The 19,851-nt window shown below is 44.4% G+C and overlaps 1 protein-coding gene across 1 annotated transcript in view; it reads right to left on the bottom strand.

Moving 5' to 3' along the window:
- The window catches only part of LOC126109521 (uncharacterized), a 497,003-nt gene extending 481,862 nt beyond the window's left edge, over positions 1 to 15,141 (bottom strand). Inside the window, exon 1 of the mRNA XM_049914541.1 lies at positions 15,129 to 15,141. Within this exon, the coding sequence (XP_049770498.1) occupies positions 15,129 to 15,141 (13 nt within the window). The remainder of the gene's footprint in view (positions 1 to 15,128) is intronic.
- Positions 15,142 to 19,851: the final 4,710 nt, after the last annotated feature.

Raw genomic sequence — 19,851 nt, 5'->3', positions numbered from 1 at the left:
AATTACAATGTCATCGGCGAACCTCAAACTTTTTATTTCTTCTCCATGGATTTTAATACCTACTCCGAACTTTTCTTTTGTTTCCTTTACTGCTTCCTCAATATACAGCTTGAATAACATCGGGGATAGGCTACAACCCTGTCTCACTCCCTTCCCAACCACTGCTTCACTTTCATACCCCTCGACTCTTGTAACTGCCCTCTGATTTCTGTACAAATTGTAAATAGCCTTTCGCTCCCAATATTTTACCCTTGCTACCTTCAGAATTTGAAAGAGAGTATTCCAGTCAACATTGTCAAAACCTTTCCCTAAGTCCACAAATGCTAGAAACGCAGGTTTGCCTTTCCTTAATCTATGTTCTAAGATAAATAGTAGGGTCAGTATTGCCTCAGGTGTTCCAACACTTCTACGAAATCCAAACTGATCTTCCCTGAGGTCGGCGTCTACCAGGTTTTTCATTCGTCTGTAAAGAATTCGTGTTAGTATTTTGCAGCCATGGCTTATTAAACTGATAGTTCGGTAATTTTCACATCTGTCAGCACCTGCTTTCTTTGGGATTGGAATTATTATATTCTTCTTGAAGTCTGAGGGTATTTCGCCTGTCTCATACATCTTCCTCACCAGCTGGTAGAGTTTTGTTAGGCCTGGCTCTCCCAAGACTGTTAGTAGTTCTAATGGAATGTTGTCTACTCTCGGGCCCCTGTTTCGACTTGGGTCTTTCAGTGCTCTGTCAAATTGTTCTCCTATTTCATCTTCATCTACATTCTCTTCCATTTCTATAATATTGTCCTCAAGAACATCGCCCTTGTATAACTCTCTATATACTCCTTCTACCTTTCTGCTTTCCCTTCTTTGTTTAGAACTGGGTTTCCATCTGAGCTCTTGATATTCATGCAAGTGGTTCTCTTTTCTCCAAAGGTTTCTTTAATTTTCCTGTAGGCCGTATCTATCTTACCCCTAGTGATATGCGCCTCTACATCCTTACATATGTCCTCTAGCCATCCCTGCTTAGACATTTTGCACTTCCAGTCGATCTCATTTTTGAGACGTTTGTATTCCTATTTTGCCTGCTTCATTTACTGCATTTTCATACACTCCTGGAAATGGAAAAAAGAACACATTGACACCGGTGTGTCAGACCCACCATACTTGCTCCGGACACTGCGAGAGGGCTGTACAAGCAATGATCACACGCACGGCACAGCGGACACACCAGGAACCGCGGTGTTGGCCGTCGAATGGCGCTAGCTGCGCAGCATTTGTGCACCGCCGCCGTCAGTGTCAGCCAGTTTGCCGTGGCATACGGAGCTCCATCGCAGTCTTTAACACTGGTAGCATGCCGCGACAGCGTGGACGTGAACCGTATGTGCAGCTGACGGACTTTGAGCGAGGGCGTATAGTGGGCATGCGGGAGGCCGGGTGGACGTACCGCCGAATTGCTCAACACGTGGGGCGTGAGGTCTCCACAGTACATCGATGTTGTCTCCAGTGGTCGGCGGAAGGTGCACGTGCCCGTCGACATGGGACCGGACCGCAGCGACGCACGGATGCACGCCAAGACCGTAGGATCCTACGCAGTGCCGTAGGGGACCGCACCGCCACTTCCCAACAAATTAGGGACACTGTTGCTCCTGGGGTATCGGCGAGGACCATTCGCAACCGTCTCCATGAAGCTGGGCTACGGTCCCGCACACCGTTAGGCCGTCTTCCGCTCACGCCCCAACATCGTGCAGCCCGCCTGCAGTGGTGTCGCGACAGGCGTGAATGGAGGGACGAATGGAGACGTGTCGTCTTCAGCGATGAGAGTCGCTTCTGCCTTGGTGCCAATGATGGTCGTATGCGTGTTTGGCGCCGTGCAGGTGAGCGCCACAATCAGGACTGCATACGACCGAGGCACACAGGGCCAACACCCGGCATCATGGTGTGGGGAGCGATCTCCTACACTGGCCGTACACCACTGGTGATCGTCGAGGGGACACTGAATAGTGCACGGTACATCCAAACCGTCATCGAACCCATCGTTCTACCATTCCTAGACCGGCAAGGGAACTTGCTGTTCCAACAGAACAATGCACGTCCGCATGTATACCGTGCCACCCAACGTGCTCTAGAAGGTGTAAGTCAACTACCCTGGCCAGCAAGATCTCCGGATCTGTCCCCCATTGAGCATGTTTGGGACTGGATGAAGCGTCGTCTCACGCGGTCTGCACGTCCAGCACGAACGCTGGTCCAACTGAGGCGCCAGGTGGAAATGGCATGGCAAGCCGTTCCACAGGACTACATCCAGCATCTCTACGATCGTCTCCATGGGAGAATAGCAGCCTGCATTGCTGCGAAAGGTGGATATACACCGTACTAGTGCCGACATTGTGCATGCTCTGTTGCCTGTGTCTATGTGCCTGTGGTTCTGTCAGTGTGATCATGTGATGTATATGACCCCAGGAATGTGTCAATAAAGTTTCCCCTTCCTGGGACAATGAATTCACGGTGTTCTTATTTCAATTTCCAGGAGTGTATTTTCTCCTTTCATCAATTAAATTTAATATCTTTTCTGTTAGCCAAGGATTTCTATTAGCCTTCGTCAACCATATAGGCCTATAATTATGTGCATCTGTCTTACGACTCTTCTTCATACAGTGAATAAGCTACGGTATGTATCCTTCATTGCTCCAGCGATCTACGATAAACTGTTGCCAGAATGGAAGCGATTTCTTTCGCATTGTGTTTGCAGAATCTTATAGGTATCCCATTTGGTCCTGTCGCCTTTCCACTACTAAGCGATTGTAGTTGCTTTTCTATGCCGTGATAGGTTATGTCAGTATCTACCATTGCGATGCTTGTTCGATGATTGAGGGGAGGAACAGTGTTACGATCTTCCGCAGTGAAATAATTTCGAAAGACTGAATTGAGTATTTCGGTCCTCTCTCTTTTACCTTCTGTTTCGGTGCTAGTATGGTCACTGAGTGAGGGAATAATTGAGTTTTTCGAAGCCTTTATTGATTTTACGTAAGACCAGACTCACTCAGGGTTTTTACTTTCAGAGTCAATGAACGCTTCTCTCATTGCTATCCTTACGGTCATTTTCACTTCGTTCAGTTTTTGATTGTCAGCTAGGTTTCGGTCTTGAACCAGTGAAGAAGCTTTCTTTACGTAGCAGTTTTCTAATACGGATACTGAACCACGGTGGGTCTTTCCCGTCTCCCAAGACCTTGCTCAAAACATTCTTGTCTAAGGCGTATTGAACGATGCTTCTGAATTTTTTTACATTTCGAATTTTTTACATTTCTGCTCCACATCTTCGTCCTTATGATTGCTCATATACTCTGCAATTTGTATCTTATCACTCTTGCCAGGCAAGAATATTTTCCTACCTTTCATAACATTCCTTGCAAAACCCGTAGCCATAGTTGGTATCACAGCTGTATGATAACTGATACACTGCTCTACGTTAACTGACTAGATAGGTTCAGGTCTGTTTCTTACCAGGAAGACTAAGACGTTATCTTTACGAATTGATTTTCTAATTATCTGCTCGAAGTGATTTGCGGACAAGACATTCAGAACAATGTCACACGAACCCCTGTCTCCGGCATCAGTTTTAATGGAATGACTTTCTCAGTCCATACCCGGCAAGTTGATGTCACTCCTATTACAACGATATATCAAAAGTACCGATACCTACTCATATCGATGCTTTTTTAATTTTTTATGCCTGAATCTATTGGACAATGCAACTCCCAGTACCAATAAAGAATACAGTCACTGCAAAATACGTTCAGCCCCATAAGAATGGAATCCTAAAGCCCTGTTCACATAACAAATAAATTAAATTGTCTTACCTCTAAAGTAGCAACGGAGTAACGTATATATTATGGTCTCTCATAAAAGATATGAATATGCTAACTACAGGCTCGGCAGTGTGCAATGCTGGCCATACTTGAAATGCACTTTAAATTCTTTTGGCTGATAAAAGAGAACATTCAAAAAAATTCAACTTCTTTAAAAATTGTATGACCTGGACTGGGAGGCGGTACTGATTATGGTGAATTACTAACACTCATTTTTTTTAGCAAAATTATATTGCAAGTTAAGTTTGGCTTTTCAAAAACATCTGACAATTGAAGCAACAATACCCAAAATTGATTCACAAACAATGAGATTTGAACAGCAAGTACCATCTCAAACTTCATTAATCCAACATACAGAGTGTTTCAAAAATGACAGGTATATTTGAAACGGCAATAAAAACTAAACGACAGCGATAGAAATACACCGTTTGTTGCAATATGTTTGCGACAACAGTACATTTTCAGACCGACAAACTTTCGAAGTTACAGTAGTTACAATTTTCAACAACAGATGGCGCTGAAAGTGATGTGAAAGATATAGAAGACAACGCAGTCTGTGGGTGCGCCATTCTGTACGTCGTCTTTCTGCTGTAAGCGTGTGCTGTTCACAACGTGCAAGTGTGCTGTAGACAACATGGTTTATTCCTTAGAACGGAGGATTTTTCTGGTGTTGGAATTCCACCGCCTAGAACACAGTGTTGTTGCAACAAGACGAAGTTTTCAACGGAGGTTTAATGTAACCAAAGGACCGAAGAGCGATACAATAAAGGATCTGTTTGAAAAATTTCAACGGACTGGGAACGTGACGGATGAACGTGCTGGAAAGGTAGGGCGACCGCGTACGGCAACCACAGAGGGCAACGTGCAGCTAGTGCAGCAGGTGATCCAACAGCGGCCTCGGGTTTCCGTTCGCCGTGTTGCAGCTGCGGTCCAAATGACGCCAACGTCTACGTATCGTCTCATGCGCCAGAGTTTACACCTCTATCCATACAAAATTCAAACGCGGCAATCCCTCAGCGCCGCTACCGTTGCTGCACGAGAGACATTCGCTAACGATATAGTGCACAGGATTGATGACGGCGATATGCATGTGGGCAGCATTTGGTTTACTGACGAAGCTTATTTTTACCTGGACGGCTTCGTCAATAAACAGAACTGGCGCATATGGGGAACCGAAAAGCCCCATGTTGCAGTCCCATCGTCCCTGCATCCTCAAAAAGTACTGGTCTGGGCCGCCATTTCTTCCAAAGGAATCATTGGCCCATTTTTCAGATCCGAAACGATTACTGCATCACGCTATCTGGACATTCTTCGTGAATTTGTGGCGGTACAAACTGCCTTAGACGACACTGCGAACACCTCGTGGTTTACGCAAGATGGTGCCCGGCCACATCGCACGGCCGACGTCTTTAATTTCCTGAATGAATATTTCGACGATCGTGTCATTGCTTTGGGCTATCCGAAACATACAGGAGGCGGCGTGGATTGGTCTCCCTATTCGCCAGACATGAACCCCTGTGACTTCTTTCTGTGGGGACACTTGAAAGACCAGGTGTACCGCCAGAATCCAGAAACAATTGAACAGCTGAAGCAGTACATCTCATCTGCATGTGAAGCCATTCCGCCAGACACGTTGTCAAAGGTTTCGGGTAATTTCATTCAGAGACTACGCCATATTATTGCTACGCATGGTGGATATGTGGAAAATATCGTACTATAGAGTTTCCCAGACCGCAGCGCCATCTGTTGTTGAAAATTGTAACTACTGTAATTTCGAAAGTTTGTCTGCCTGAAAATGTACTGTTGTCCCAAGCATATTGCAACAAACGGTGTATTTCTATCGCTGCTCGTTTAGTTTTTATTGCCGTTTCAAATATACCGGTCATTTTTGAAACACCCTGTAAATGCAAATCATCAAATTACACATAGCTCTGTTAACAAGTCTTAAAAGCATTACAAATTGAAATGTTTAGCTAGCGTGTTTCACAAAACAGTTTATGTACATTCTGGGGTTACTCAACAATTACAAATAATCAGCCAATTCATCTATAGTAACGCGCTGGCAAATACAGAAATCGTAATTATTTAACACGTTTACCTTATTTCCATGAAGACTTCTGCTTCCATATTCAACAATATTGACATACCTACATTAACCTAACTCTTGGTGGCTTCACAAGTGCACCAGGGAAACTGCCTACTCCATCGTCTTTGCCTCACAGGCAGCTACATACGACTGTATGCCAAGCGCTCTCCAACAATGCAGTATCTTTGGCTCTGCGGTCGCGCGTAGTCAGCGATCCACATTATCGAGCCTACCAGAGACATTCATCGTTTATACACTCCTGGAAATTGAAATAAGAACACCGTGAATTCATTGTCCCAGGAAGGGGAAACTTTATTGACACATTCCTGGGGTCAGATACATCACATGATCACACTGACAGAACCACAGGCACATAGACACAGGCAACAGAGCATGCACAATGTCGGCACTAGTACAGTGTATATCCACCTTTCGCAGCAATGCAGGCTGCTATTCTCCCATGGAGACGATCGTAGAGATGCTGGATGTAGTCCTGTGGAACGGCTTGCCATGCCATTTCCACCTGGCGCCTCAGTTGGACCAGCGTTCGTGCTGGACGTGCAGACCGCGTGAGACGACGCTTCATCCAGTCCCAAACATGCTCAATGGGGGACAGATCCGGAGATCTTGCTGGCCAGGGTAGTTGACTTACACCTTCTAGAGCACGTTGGGTGGCACGGGATACATGCGGACGTGCATTGTCCTGTTGGAACAGCAAGTTCCCTTGCCGGTCTAGGAATGGTAGAACGATGGGTTCGATGACGGTTTGGATGTACCGTGCACTATTCAGTGTCCCCTCGACGATCACCAGTGGTGTACGGCCAGTGTAGGAGATTGCTCCCTACACCATGATGCCGGGTGTTGGCCCTGTGTGCCTCGGTCGTATGCAGTCCTGATTGTGGCGCTCACCTGCACGGCGCCAAACACGCATACGACCATCATTGGCACCAAGGCAGAAGCGACTCTCATCGCTGAAGACGACACGTCTCCATTCGTCCCTCCATTCACGCCTGTCGCGACACCACTGGAGGCGGGCTGCACGATGTTGGGGCGTGAGCGGAAGACGGCCTAACGGTGTGCGGGACCGTAGCCCAGCTTCATGGAGACGGTTGCGAATGGTCCTCGCCGATACCCCAGGAGCAACAGTGTCCCTAATTTGTTGGGAAGTGGCGGTGCGGTCCCCTACGGCACTGCGTAGGATCCTACGGTCTTGGCGTGCATCCGTGCGTCGCTGCGGTCCGGTCCCAGGTCGACGGGCACGTGCACCTTCCGCTGACCACTGGCGACAACATCGATGTACTGTGGAGACCTCACGCCCCACGTGTTGAGCAATTCGGCGGTACGTCCACCCGGCCTCCCGCATGCCCACTATACGCCCTCGCTCAAAGTCAGTCAACTGCACATACGGTTCACGTCCACGCTGTCGCGGCATGCTACCAGTGTTAAAGACTGCGATGGAGCTCCGTATGCCACGGCAAACTGGCTGACACTGACGGCGGCGGTGCACAAATGCTGCGCAGCTAGCGCCATTCGACGGCCAACACCGCGGTTCCTGGTGTGTCCGCTGTGCCGTGCGTGTGATCATTGCTTGTACAGCCCTCTCGCAGTGTCCGGAGCAAGTATGGTGGGTCTGACACACCGGTGTCAATGTGTTCTTTTTTCCATTTCCAGGAGTGTAGTACCCTAGTTTCATATTAATTTATTACTATACTTATCTCATTCTGGTGCCACAAACAAGTGTGCCTCAGTATACTCCTTTTCAATATCACTATCTCATGACTTGTCACTTCAGTGTATATTAACTGCATGTCTGCAATAATGCGTAAAGGGTAATGATCCAGTTCATTATATGCAATGTGTATGAACGAACGTCAACTACGAGATTAACTACATTAAATGTTTTCGCAGTTGCGAACAATCGTCAGATGCATAAGGCAAGGACGGCAACAGAAATTTGTGGAAACGACGAGATATTGAAGTGTAGGTCTGGGCGTGAATCGAGTTCGTATAGCCCAGTGGTAAAAGGTGGCTGCTCACGTAAAGTGGGAAATTTGGGTTCGAGTCCCGGTCTGGAAAGAATGCATGTCCGAAGGAACATAGCATCACTCTTTTTAACAACACAGACACTGCAATATGGTGATACTAACTATCGGTTTGTGTCGGTATGATAGGCAACCAGAAGATTTTTGAGTTCGGTATGATGTGTTGCAGTTTCATCATGAGCTGGAGGTGTTCCAGAAAAATTCTTTTCTGGACCATGTGCGAACAGCTATTTGCACCAGCACCACCGCCCTAGCGGCTAGCTGCACATGGTACAGAAAACAGCCCCAGTCTGACGATGAACCTGCAGCGCTTTTTAACTTGTCTATAGAAATAAAAGTCGCGTAATATGTTTTAATTTTAAAAATTAGTAATCAGCGATATAACATTGGCAATTCAATAAAAAATCGTGTAAATAGACGTGTCTTTTGATCATATTAAACTCAAATGTAATATGTACGAAATACGAGTATGTTGAGCAGTGTTGAAAAAAGGAAAAAAACAGTGGGACTCAATCCAGCAATCCGCCGGTTACGGACCTATTAATTCTCACTCTCCCCTGTCCCCCTATCTCTCCCGCCGCCTCTCCCCCCTCCCCCTCCACCGCTCCCCCCTCCACCCACTCCTCCCACCACTTCTCTAGTCCCACTCGATTCACTCTTTTCCTGGACTTTTCTAGGATATATATACTGGTTGACAGTTTGTCCTGGCGAGAAATGCTTTATGCACATGCCCCTATTGTCAAAAAAGTAAATGAGCGTTGTTCATCTTTAATTTGCTCATTAGTGATTTTTTTTCCAGTAGTAAAGATGTTTCAGTGTGCCACTCTCACATTACCGATTTGTCTCACACTTATTATAAGAATCCAGGAATCATCACCTCTGACAATTCGTGGTCACTGGCAGTCCTCCCAAGAAGATCATCACAGACGTTTCTTCGACTGTCCTGCTTAGTTTTGAGGCCTTTTAGCATCATTTTGGCACGAACCGTTCACTTTTGAAATACTTCGGTCAAAATTTGACGTATGGCGAAAGCGATTAAGTTTAAAAGATCACCCATCATTCTTACTGTTGATCGTCCGTCTAATCTCACAAGAGCCTCCACACGTTTGACGTTGTAGTCAGTGTTTGAAGCCCTCCCAGAGCGAGGTTCATCTTCAGCGTGCTCTCGGCCTTCCAAAAGTGATTTGCTTCACCGAAAATCTTGTGCTCTCGATAAGGAATGTCCCCCATAGGCCAGTTTCAACTGTTCAGAGATCACACTAGCGGATTTCTCAAGCTTAACGCACAACTTGACGGCATGACGTTGCCCTAAATTCCGCTGTTCCATTTCCGTAACACAAACAAAAACGCAACCTCCTTGAAGGCACTCTCAGAAATCATGCAATGGCTGTACGGAGCTGAAACTCGGAATGAGCGTCTGGAAGGGATGAACACACCGATCTACACGATTCGAACAACACAGCGTTGTCAGATCGCTCGCAGTGTTCTCAATCTCATTACTTTTCTCTCGCACCTCGTAGGTTCAAGTGGATGGTTGCGGCAGTTATTCAGAGGTGGAGAGGTTTGTACACTAGGGTGAAGAGATCCATTAGGCAAGTTGGGGGGTTGTTTTGGGGGAGGAGACCAGACAGCGAGGCGATCGGTCTCATCGGATTAGGGAAGGATGCGGAAGGAAGTCACCCTTGCCCTTTGAAAGGAACCATCCCGGCACTTGCCTGGAGCGATTTATGGAAATCACGGAAAACCTAAATTAGGATAGGCGGACGCGGGATTGAACCGTCGTCCTCCCGAACGCGACTCCACATTAAGCAAGTCTTCGCTTTGAAGACCACAACTAGAACATACCTTCCGCATACTTCCTGTTAATAAGCGGTTAGAGTCGACAGTAGGTACTTTGGTACTGCAGTGCGAGTTTCGCAAGGTTCGCAGGAGAGCTTCTGTGAAGTTTGGAAGGTAGGAGATGAGGTACAGGTGGAGTTAAAACTGTGGATGGCCTGTGATTCGTGCCTGGGTAGCTAAGTTGGTAGAGCACTTGCCCCCGAAAGGCGAAGGTCCCGAGTACGAGTCTAGGTCCGGCACACAGTTTTAATTTGCCAGGAAGTTTCATATCAGTGCACACTCCCCCGCAGAGTGAAAATTTCATTCTGGAAGGGTAAGTTATCAAAGCCAGCTTCTATATCAGAGCTGTAATTGTTTCAAAATCCTTAACTTGGTACATAAATCTGATGAATTGCTGACATGATAACCACATTTTTCTCTTCACGTACTTTTGGCACTCTGGGCAGAACAACTCATTAACTACATGTATGCAACACCCTGTAACGAGTAATGCCCCGATTCGTCAAATCCATTGAGGATGAGGTTGAGGATCCTCAACTGTGATTTAAAATGGCTATTTGTTTATGTGTGACATGCAGCCAGTCGCTATTTTGAACCTGATAATATGTGCTGTACAGTTAACTATATTTCGAAGCACTGCATACGTATAATGAGTAGGAGTGATATGGGAGATTGTTTTCTGGGCCATACACAATTATTTTGCGAGATCCCACCTGCAGACGGTCCAGAAAATTACTTCATTGTAACACCCCCATCAATTGATGAACTGCGGTGACCCGAATACTATCTGATGGCACAATAAATGGTGGCAAGTTAAAAGCGACTTGTTGCATATCACAGCCAAAGGAACGGCCTAACAGTGCCCCATACTGGACAAATAAATATCGAATAGTTGCGATTAAAATCAGTCTTGATCACAAATTTATTTATTCTGGTAACCGGTTTCGACCACGCCTATGGTCACCTTAGGACCTACAAGTCAAATGCGTCTGATCAGAGGGCTACACACATTAAAGAAAGTTATATAAAACTACAAAGCTATAAAACGATGAATTACCAAAATGTTGTATGAGCAGGAGTCTTCTTCTGGTGGTAAATCACTGCTAGATAGAGCATGTCTTGCTTATGTACTGGAGGCTCCGCCCACTTTTGACAGAATATCATCGCTAACCAATGGGTAAAAGTCAAATAACAACGTAAAATTTCGTAATTAAAAAACAGTAACAAGAATGAAAACTAAAAATACATGGAACTTAGCTGGTTCAACAGCTATTGCCAGATAAAATATGCAGATATATTAAACATATAATGTATGTATGAAGACAGTAACTGTTCCCGAAAGAACACATTACTGTTGTTGGCCGTGCAGCTTTTCCCTGGAATAAATGACGACTAACTGAAACCTTCAGCTGCCGACAGGTGTTGTTCATATACCTCGATGTGGACAGCTGAAAATGTGTGCCCCGACCGGGACTCGAACCCGGGATCTCCTGCTTACATGGCAGACGCTCTATCCATCTGGGCCACCGAGGACACAGATGAATAGCGCTACTGCAGGACTTGTCCCTTGCACGCTCCCAGTGAGACTCACATTCCCAACTGTCCACAATTCTACATATGTAATGTACCCTTATAGACATTTGCCCATTCACTCATTACTCGCGCACGCTTTGGCGATTCCCGTAAGAGTTTGGGCAACCTGTGCGCATTCGCACAGACGAAGGTCAATGGCTGGGTAGCCTTTAACTATATATGTATGAAGACAGTAACTGTTCCCGAAAGAACAGATTACTTTTGTTGACCGTGCAGCTTTTCCCTGGAATAAATTATGACTCTTACGGGAATCGCCAAAGCGTGCGCGAGTAATTAGTGAATGGGCAAATGTCTATAAGGGTACATTACATATGTAGAATTGTGGGCAGTTGGGAATGTGAGTCTCACTGGGAGCGTGCAAGGGGTAAGTCCCTGCAGTCGCGCTATTCATCTGTGTCCTCGGTGGCCCAGAGGGATAGAGCGTCTGCCATGTAAGCAGGAGATCCCGGATTCGAGTCCCGGTCGCGGCACACATTTTCAGCTGTCCACATCGAGGTATATGAACAACACCTGTCGGCAGCTGAGGGTTTCAGTTAGTCATCATTTATTTAAACATATAAGATAAATAAAAATCGTTTCGACGGTACATGGGCTGCCCTCTCTGGGCCTGTTGGAGAACCATTTAGAAGCTACTGGTTGCCATGGTAAGTATAGACGCCATTCCAAAAATGTGGCAGCTGGTTACTCTCCAACGAGGTTGTTGTAATATCGATAGGCAAACGCTGTCGCGTCAGACGACGTGCATGAACAGCAGCATGTTGCTATGGAAACGATAGGCGCTCTACCAGGGCGCTTTCCATTAAGGAGGCTGCAAAAGTCGTTGGCTGACGTGTTGCAGTAAATGCTGCACAGATACAATTTCAAGGTGTAACAAGAGACATCCATTTGTATAGATTATTCGATATACAATAATAAGTTCTTGCAGATGAAAACTGAGACAGTAATAGAGAGGGCACAGTACTTGTGCATATTCTTAAAATACTGCCTATGACGCTTCTACAAATATTGCAAATTTTACATGAGACAATATTAAACGGCATTGCTATGTTTTAATTGCTAGTCTTATAAAGAAAAATATAGTTAAAGTATAAAAAATAGTACTAGAAGACCAAGAATAAAACAATGCCAGTGTAAGGTACGGAATTAACAGGTACCTGTGACAAACATTGAAGCAGGTGACATGCAATTACGGGTCAATGAAGTATATGTACAAAATTATATATATAACAGTTTATATTAATTTTTGTTTTTTTGTAAAATGCAAGCAGTGACAGACTCCATCATAGTCAGACCCCCAAGCTATGGAGAATACTTTTCAAGGCAGCGCTACCAATGTCTATCCCACGAACATAATGCTGAATGTGTACGTATTTTCTTAGTGTGAAACTTGGAGGTTCACTCGATTTAGTAAACTCTTAGTGCAGGCTAATACGCAACGTTCCTTCATCACTTACTCAAGACAGGAGCAAAAATTGTCACTGTTGGTGCAGACAAACTCCCTCGCAGTTGAGTTGAAGTATAATAAGGACAGCTATACTGTGTCCGCAGCTCGTGGTCGTGAAGTAGCGTTCTCGCTTCCGACGCCCGGGTTCCCGGGTTCGATAACCCGGTGGGGTCAGGGATTTTCTCTGCCTCGTGATGACTGGGTGTTGTGTGATGTCCTTAGGTTAGTTAGGTTTAGTAGTCCTAAGTTCTAGGGGACTGATGACCTTAGATGTTAAGTCCCATAGTGCTCAGAGCCATTTGAACCATTTTTGAACCAGCTATACTGCCTGCCCCCACGTATGGCTTCGCTGCAGGGGCCCCTTCAGGTGGAGCCATCACGCCCCGCCACTCACGAAATTTGCGACTCCTCACGAGGAAACGAATATCGTCCCCTCAAGCCGACCATACAACAACAACGCGCGGCGGCTCTTTGAGAAAGTGGATGCCCTGCCGGACACTGTCCATGGGTTACGCCACGTTGGGACCACACTTCCACGCCGCTGGCATCGACATCCGGTTCCTCTAACCATCCTAAAGGGATCGAATTCCGACCATGGCTAACGATAGGCCTGCCACGCCCACCACGGATGCACCCGTTCTACGTCCACTACTTTCCCACCCTACCTGCCTATGTCGGGCTGTTTTTCTGCATGACTGATGTAGTACCGTCGCCTTTGGAGGGTGGTACGTGACTCCAAGTCCCTTCGCCACACCTCTGAAGTGGATTGCAGTGACGTAGCGTCACTGCCCTCTGGATAAATTTCCTGCCTCCACAGTTAGACCGAATGAGACCAGTGATGCTGTAATGTAACATATCACATATGAAAAAATGTTATTTTAAAGCCTAAAACCCTGTTCAGTTATTGCTAAATGCGACATAATCCGATAATGCGACGTAATCCGATCTAAAGTGACCTTATCGTATTGAATCCTAGAAATCTTACTGATCAGCAACGACAAGACTGTCACAAATTCGACTCCACAACCAAATGTCAAATAATCTTCGATTCTACTAGGATGATTTTGCTTTTTGTGCTTAAAAATTCTCTCGCAGTTAAAATGTAGCACTGCTTTTTATATTATTGTCAGCATGCGTCTTACGCGGCCATTTAAAAAAATAAAAAAAAAAAAATTACGCGGATGATTGGAGTTAAATGATATGGTAGTTCCATAGAGTTTGTGCAAGCTGCAGCTTATGATACTATGACAGCGTAAAGACGAGCCACGCTAGCATGGACAAGCGGAAACAAGCGCCATATGAACAAAACCCTCATCTTCTAAGAAAGTGCGAAAAAGGTGGCACAATTTTCGGAACCCTGCGGACGACAGAGATGTACGACAATTATCCCGAGAACTGAGTGGATAATCGAAAAGTGGGAAGACAGAATGAACCAGTTCCTCATACAAAGCAAAGGGGACTGAAACATTGTAAAATGTTCTCGCGAACAAAAACCACTACAGATTGCTGTCGAGGGACCAGACGGCTTAGTTTTCGATCCTTTATTTAAAGCGGAAATATTTGCAGAGACTTACGAAGTGCGAAACACTGTCGACATCCCAGACACCGAAGACAATAGAACAAAGCAAAGAGCGTAAAACATCAGAAACACACCTAGTGAACAAGCACCGATACAGACGGGTCCGACTGACATCCGAAAAATAATTAGGAATTTGGGCATCAAATCAGCCCTAGGCCAAGACGGCGTAACAAATGAACAATTAAAACAGGTACCAAGAAAACTGATCGTGCTGTTAACACGAATTTTCAATGGATGTATTAGATATGAATATTACCCGACCCAGTGGAAAACATGTAGAATTGAGCCAATACCAAAACCGGGTAAAGATTTAAAACTGCCCCAGAACCACCGACATGTTAGCCTCCTTCCAACCTAACACGAAGTTTTCGAGCGAGTAGTTCTAGAAAGACTAAAACAACCACTGCTTGAGAATGAGATCATTCGACCAGGACAGTTTGCATTTCAGGCCACAATATCGGCAGAGATGCAACTCCTACGGATATCCGAAAACATCGCATAGATCACATTACCGTAAAACTACAAAATCTAAATTGCATCCTAGATCCCTACATAAAAATCATAGATCATTTTCTCTCACACAGGAAGTTCTTTGTAAAAATTGACAAACAACAATCACTCATAAAATCATTGGCAAGGAAGCACTCAAGGGTCGGTACTATCGCCGACACTTTCATAATTTATGTTAACGACATACCTCTTTTACCCATGGCAACGGCGTTGCCGCAATGGGTACACCGGTTCCCGTCAGATCACCGAAGTTAAGCTCTGTTGGGCGTGGCCGGCACTTGTATGGGTGACCATCGGGGTCGCCATGCGGTGTTGCCAATTTTAGGTGTGCACTCAGCCTAGTGACAGCAGTTGAGGAGCTACTCGACTGCATGGTAGCGGCTACAGTCGAAGAAAACCATCATAACGACCGGGAGTGCAGTGTGCTGACCACACTCCCCTCCTATCCGCATCGTCAGTGAGGATGACATGGCGGTCGGATGGTCCCAATGGGCCACTTATGGTCTGAAGACGGAGTGCTTTTCTGTTACCCAACGTGGTATTGGCTCAATTTGCAGACGACACCGCCTTACATGCAAGTAGCAGTAGAACGACCACTGGAATAACGAGAATGCAAAGACAGAACCATAGAAGAAAGGGCACGCGAAAACCATGTCAAATTAAACGCAAAAAAACACAAGCAATAATGTTTATGAGGAAGAGGCCAGAAGTACACGACATATTACTAATGAATTGAACACACATAAATTGTACAAATCAGGTCAAGTATCTTGGAGTACTGTTGGACAATAAACTGACCTCTAAAACATATGTCGCATATAAAAAAGAGAAAATGAGAAAACTAGTACATACACTATTCCCACTTTTCGCCAGCACAAACATGGAAATCCGAACAAAGTTAATAATGTATAGCCGGCCGTTGTGGCCGAGCGGTTCTAGGCGCTTCAGTTCGGAACCGCGCGACTGCTACGGTCGCAGGTTCGAATCCTGCCTCGGGCATGGATGTGTGTGATGTCCTTAGGTTAGTTAGGTTTAATTAGTTCTAAGCTCTAGGCGACTGATGACCTCAGAAGTTGAGTCCCATAGTGCTCAGAGCCATTTGAACCATTTTGCCTGTGCTAGTCTGCTTTTTTGTCTGCTTTTTCCCGTCCGCTATGGGATACTTTGCTTCCAGGATAGCATAAGGAAGTAGCCAAAGGCGACAAGGGGCAGTGGGGTCCAGAGGGGTCTGCATCACCCCCCCCCCCCCCGCCCCCTTTATCGCCTAAATGAAATTGCACACGACCTAGTTATCCTGTAGCGAATTTGAAATACATTCCGATTTTGAATTATACGGCGAAACAAGGGATACGCACTATCAATAATCAACAAGGCCAATGATCGACTTAAATTATCTATACATATATCGCCCATCCCCATTTTAGCTAAGACCATTTTTTGGTCATGTTGTCTCAATTGTTGTCTTGTCAATCAGTTCGGTTCTTACTTGCAGCTCAATTTAATGTAATTGCTTACGCCGGCCGCTGTGGCCGAGTGGTTCTAGGTTATTTAGTCGAGGACTACGCTGCTGCTACTGCCGCAGGTTCGAATCCTGACTCCGGTATGGACGTGTGTGATTTACTTAGGTTACTTAGGTTTGATTAAATCTAAGTCTAGGGTACTGATGACCTGACATGTTAAGTTCCGTAGTGCTTAGAGCCATTTGCACCTTTTCGAATTGCTAACGTTTATTATTTTTCGGCTGTTGTAATATTTTCTAATTATCGATGAGTTTGTAACAAGAAAGAAGAGGAAAATCGATTTGATTCATTCACAAGTGGTAGCTTAAAAATTCGACCCACTACTATAGTACCATAATTACGTATGTAAATCAGCACTTGGTTCATTATTTGGAGACTGGCAGAACTTTAACATAGCAATATTTCATAATGCGGCAAATATCATTACAAATAAGATTAGTTTAAAATCAGCGCATAAAAACTCACTTGGATATGTCTGTGACTCTCAAAAGTCACGATGATCGACAAAAATATTGCACAAACGGTGACGATGAGTTTAGTTAATTTTTTTTCTCAATACGCTGTCGTTAAAAGGGCAAAAGATAAAATATCGCCAAACTTGGTGACATGGGGAGGTAGCCCATTATGAAAATTATACGGAATGACGGGGAGTGTTTGTGGAAGAAATACAGGATTGCAGCACATTCTATAGTTCGTTCACTTCTACAAGATTGTTGTTTTGAGAATTTATTCTTATTGTCACGTGCAAATGTCTACATAAGCATTTCTTGTGATGTTTCACAAGTAAACAGTAATAGGGGTATTGTTTATATGTGTGGTTCTCTGCATAGGACCTAACGGAGGATACAAAGTACTTTATGAACTAGAAAAAAGCAGCTACAGTGCAAGCGACGCAGCACAACACACAATATAGTAACGTAAATATCTGCGCTTGTCAATGAGAATACATTCTCGAAAAACGCCATGCTAACCACGAAAAAATACGTAACTCGTGCAGTGTATCTTTTTTTAACTAACGGGTGACGTTACGGGCTTTCCATAAACATCGATTATGACGTATGGCGTTAGTCACTCGTTTCCATTTCCCAGACAGTTACCAATTCCGTTTACATCAGCAGCTAAACATATTATAAAATTCACACAAAAGAAGACGATAATTTTGACGCCTATTCTGTACATGTGTCATACATGAAGGGCAAAAATGAAAGGGAATCCTTCCCAGCTTATGATGTTATGCTGCACATTTTCCATTTTCCGTCTTGTACACCATCACTGTAATGTCCCGTGAAGAGTGTAAAAGCGAGATATCACTTTATTTAATAAATTTTTAGTGAAACTAACACGAGACGTTCCGTCATCATTTTCTTTGGACAGGAACAGACATCATTGCCGTTTGCGCAAACCGACTCTCTCGCAGCTAAGTTCAGGCACTGCATCTTTATATAAATGTGTCCGTGGAGATAACAGCATGCACATTTGCATTAACACATCGCTCCGGTAGTGAATGTTAAATAATTCAAGGCGGCTTGATTATGTGTTTCAAACATTGGCGTCTCGCCCATGAAACTGAGGAACATAATTTCGCTATCCGTGCTGAAAATACGGTTGGCAAGTGATTGCTTGATGTGTCACATGACGTTCTCGGCATCGCTCCGGTGGTGGTTGTTAAATAATTCAAGGCGGCTTGATAATGTGTTTCAAACATTGGCGTCTCGCCCATGAAACTGAGGAACATAATTTCGCTATCCGTGCTGAAAATACGGTTGGCAAGTGATTGCTTGCTGTGTCACATGACGTTCTCGGCAGCCAGAAGTACGGTTTTTACTTTGTGTTAGAGATGGGCAAAGTGAAACACGTAATTGTTTCGAAACAAATGAAACAGTACAATGTAATGTTTCGAAACAGTTTGTTTTGTAATCTAATAAACCTACACATTTTACCACCTTGAATGTCTACTGTATAAGTATGTCCATATAAACACAAATGAGGTGCGAGAGCGCTAATGATATCGCAGAAAGTATCAAACTATCACTTAGGCGTCTTGGCAGTTTCGTATTTCCTGCAGCAAATGCGCTGCTTTTGTGTCATGTGACTTTCATACTTTTCAATTGGCTGAGGAAAGCCTTAGCTAAAGACAGAAGAACCACCACCAACGGAACTGGAGGTGGGAGCAAACTGCAGAAACAACAGATATGCTACTGGGATTCCCACATTCCATTAGTATGGGTAATATACCCATCCTGCTAATTTCCATGCACACAAAGGGAATCATTGTGGATAATAGACACAGTGACTATAGACTCACAAATAAGTCGAATAAATAACAAAATATAACAGAAAAAAAATTCGTGTTTCAAGGTGTTTCGAACCGTTACTATAAATTTACGATGCTTCCCGTTCATCATTACACTATCAGTGATATGTCAAACAGATTGCTTGCAATTATACCTACATCAAATTTATATACATGTCTAATAACTGTCACTCTACGCCTTTTTTCATTTAAAATGTTGTAGTCTTACTTGCGTTTCTTAATATGATTACTGTACATGAACAGAGAAGCGTATGTTATAAAAAAAGTGTAATTTAACTGAATGATTTTCACATATTTATTATTTTGAATGCGAATAGTATGCGTTGTTTTATTGTTTGGTTAGTGTTTATAAAGCAGATGTTACGCCATTTCGGAATAGGACAGTCAGCTAGAAACGAAGCTTTATTTTCGGATATCTTGAGCTTCATGCTATTGCTTGTCAAAAGATTTCGACACTCTTGAAAGTGTTTCATGAAGTGGTATGTTGTGTTTCAGTACCTGTGCCGAGCCCGAATCTCGTCCGACACAGAGCGGAGTGAAACATCACTGTTTGGATACAATTGGTCCGTTCCAGGCGCAGGTGGACTGAAACAGTCTTATTTTGAAACAACGATACAGTTTCTGTGTCTGGCTCGAGATCCGAGACAAGGGCGGAATGAAACACCACTGTTTCGAAACAGTGAACCATAGTCGTTCCGAAACACTGAAACAGTTCCAGGTATCGATACACTGTATCGAAACATAGAAACAGTGGCCAAGTCTACTTTGTGTTATCAATGTACGAGTGCCTGTTATGACAAGGTATATTTAATGTCCGAATGTAGACATTATTCATTAGGGATGGGACATCAAAAGATAAATATTGATATTCGATTTAATCGAAGAACCTCCTCAGTCCTTACAATATCAATCGACCTGATATTTGACACTCTTCTGTAGCGACACAAATGCTTCGATTATCTTCTGTTTTGGGTTTCCCTTTATTCATGTTCATTATGATAAGATGCCGTGCTCAAAAAGTACATTACTAGAAATGTCTTGCTCAAATTAAGATCTATGTTTGATACCACTCTCAT

The sequence above is a fragment of the Schistocerca cancellata genome, chromosome 12 (genome assembly GCF_023864275.1).
Source record: "Schistocerca cancellata isolate TAMUIC-IGC-003103 chromosome 12, iqSchCanc2.1, whole genome shotgun sequence".
In the NCBI taxonomy this organism is placed as follows: Eukaryota; Metazoa; Arthropoda; class Insecta; order Orthoptera; family Acrididae; genus Schistocerca; species Schistocerca cancellata.
Note: the sequence above shows the minus strand (reverse complement) of the source record. Positions and strands in the feature narration are given on the sequence as shown.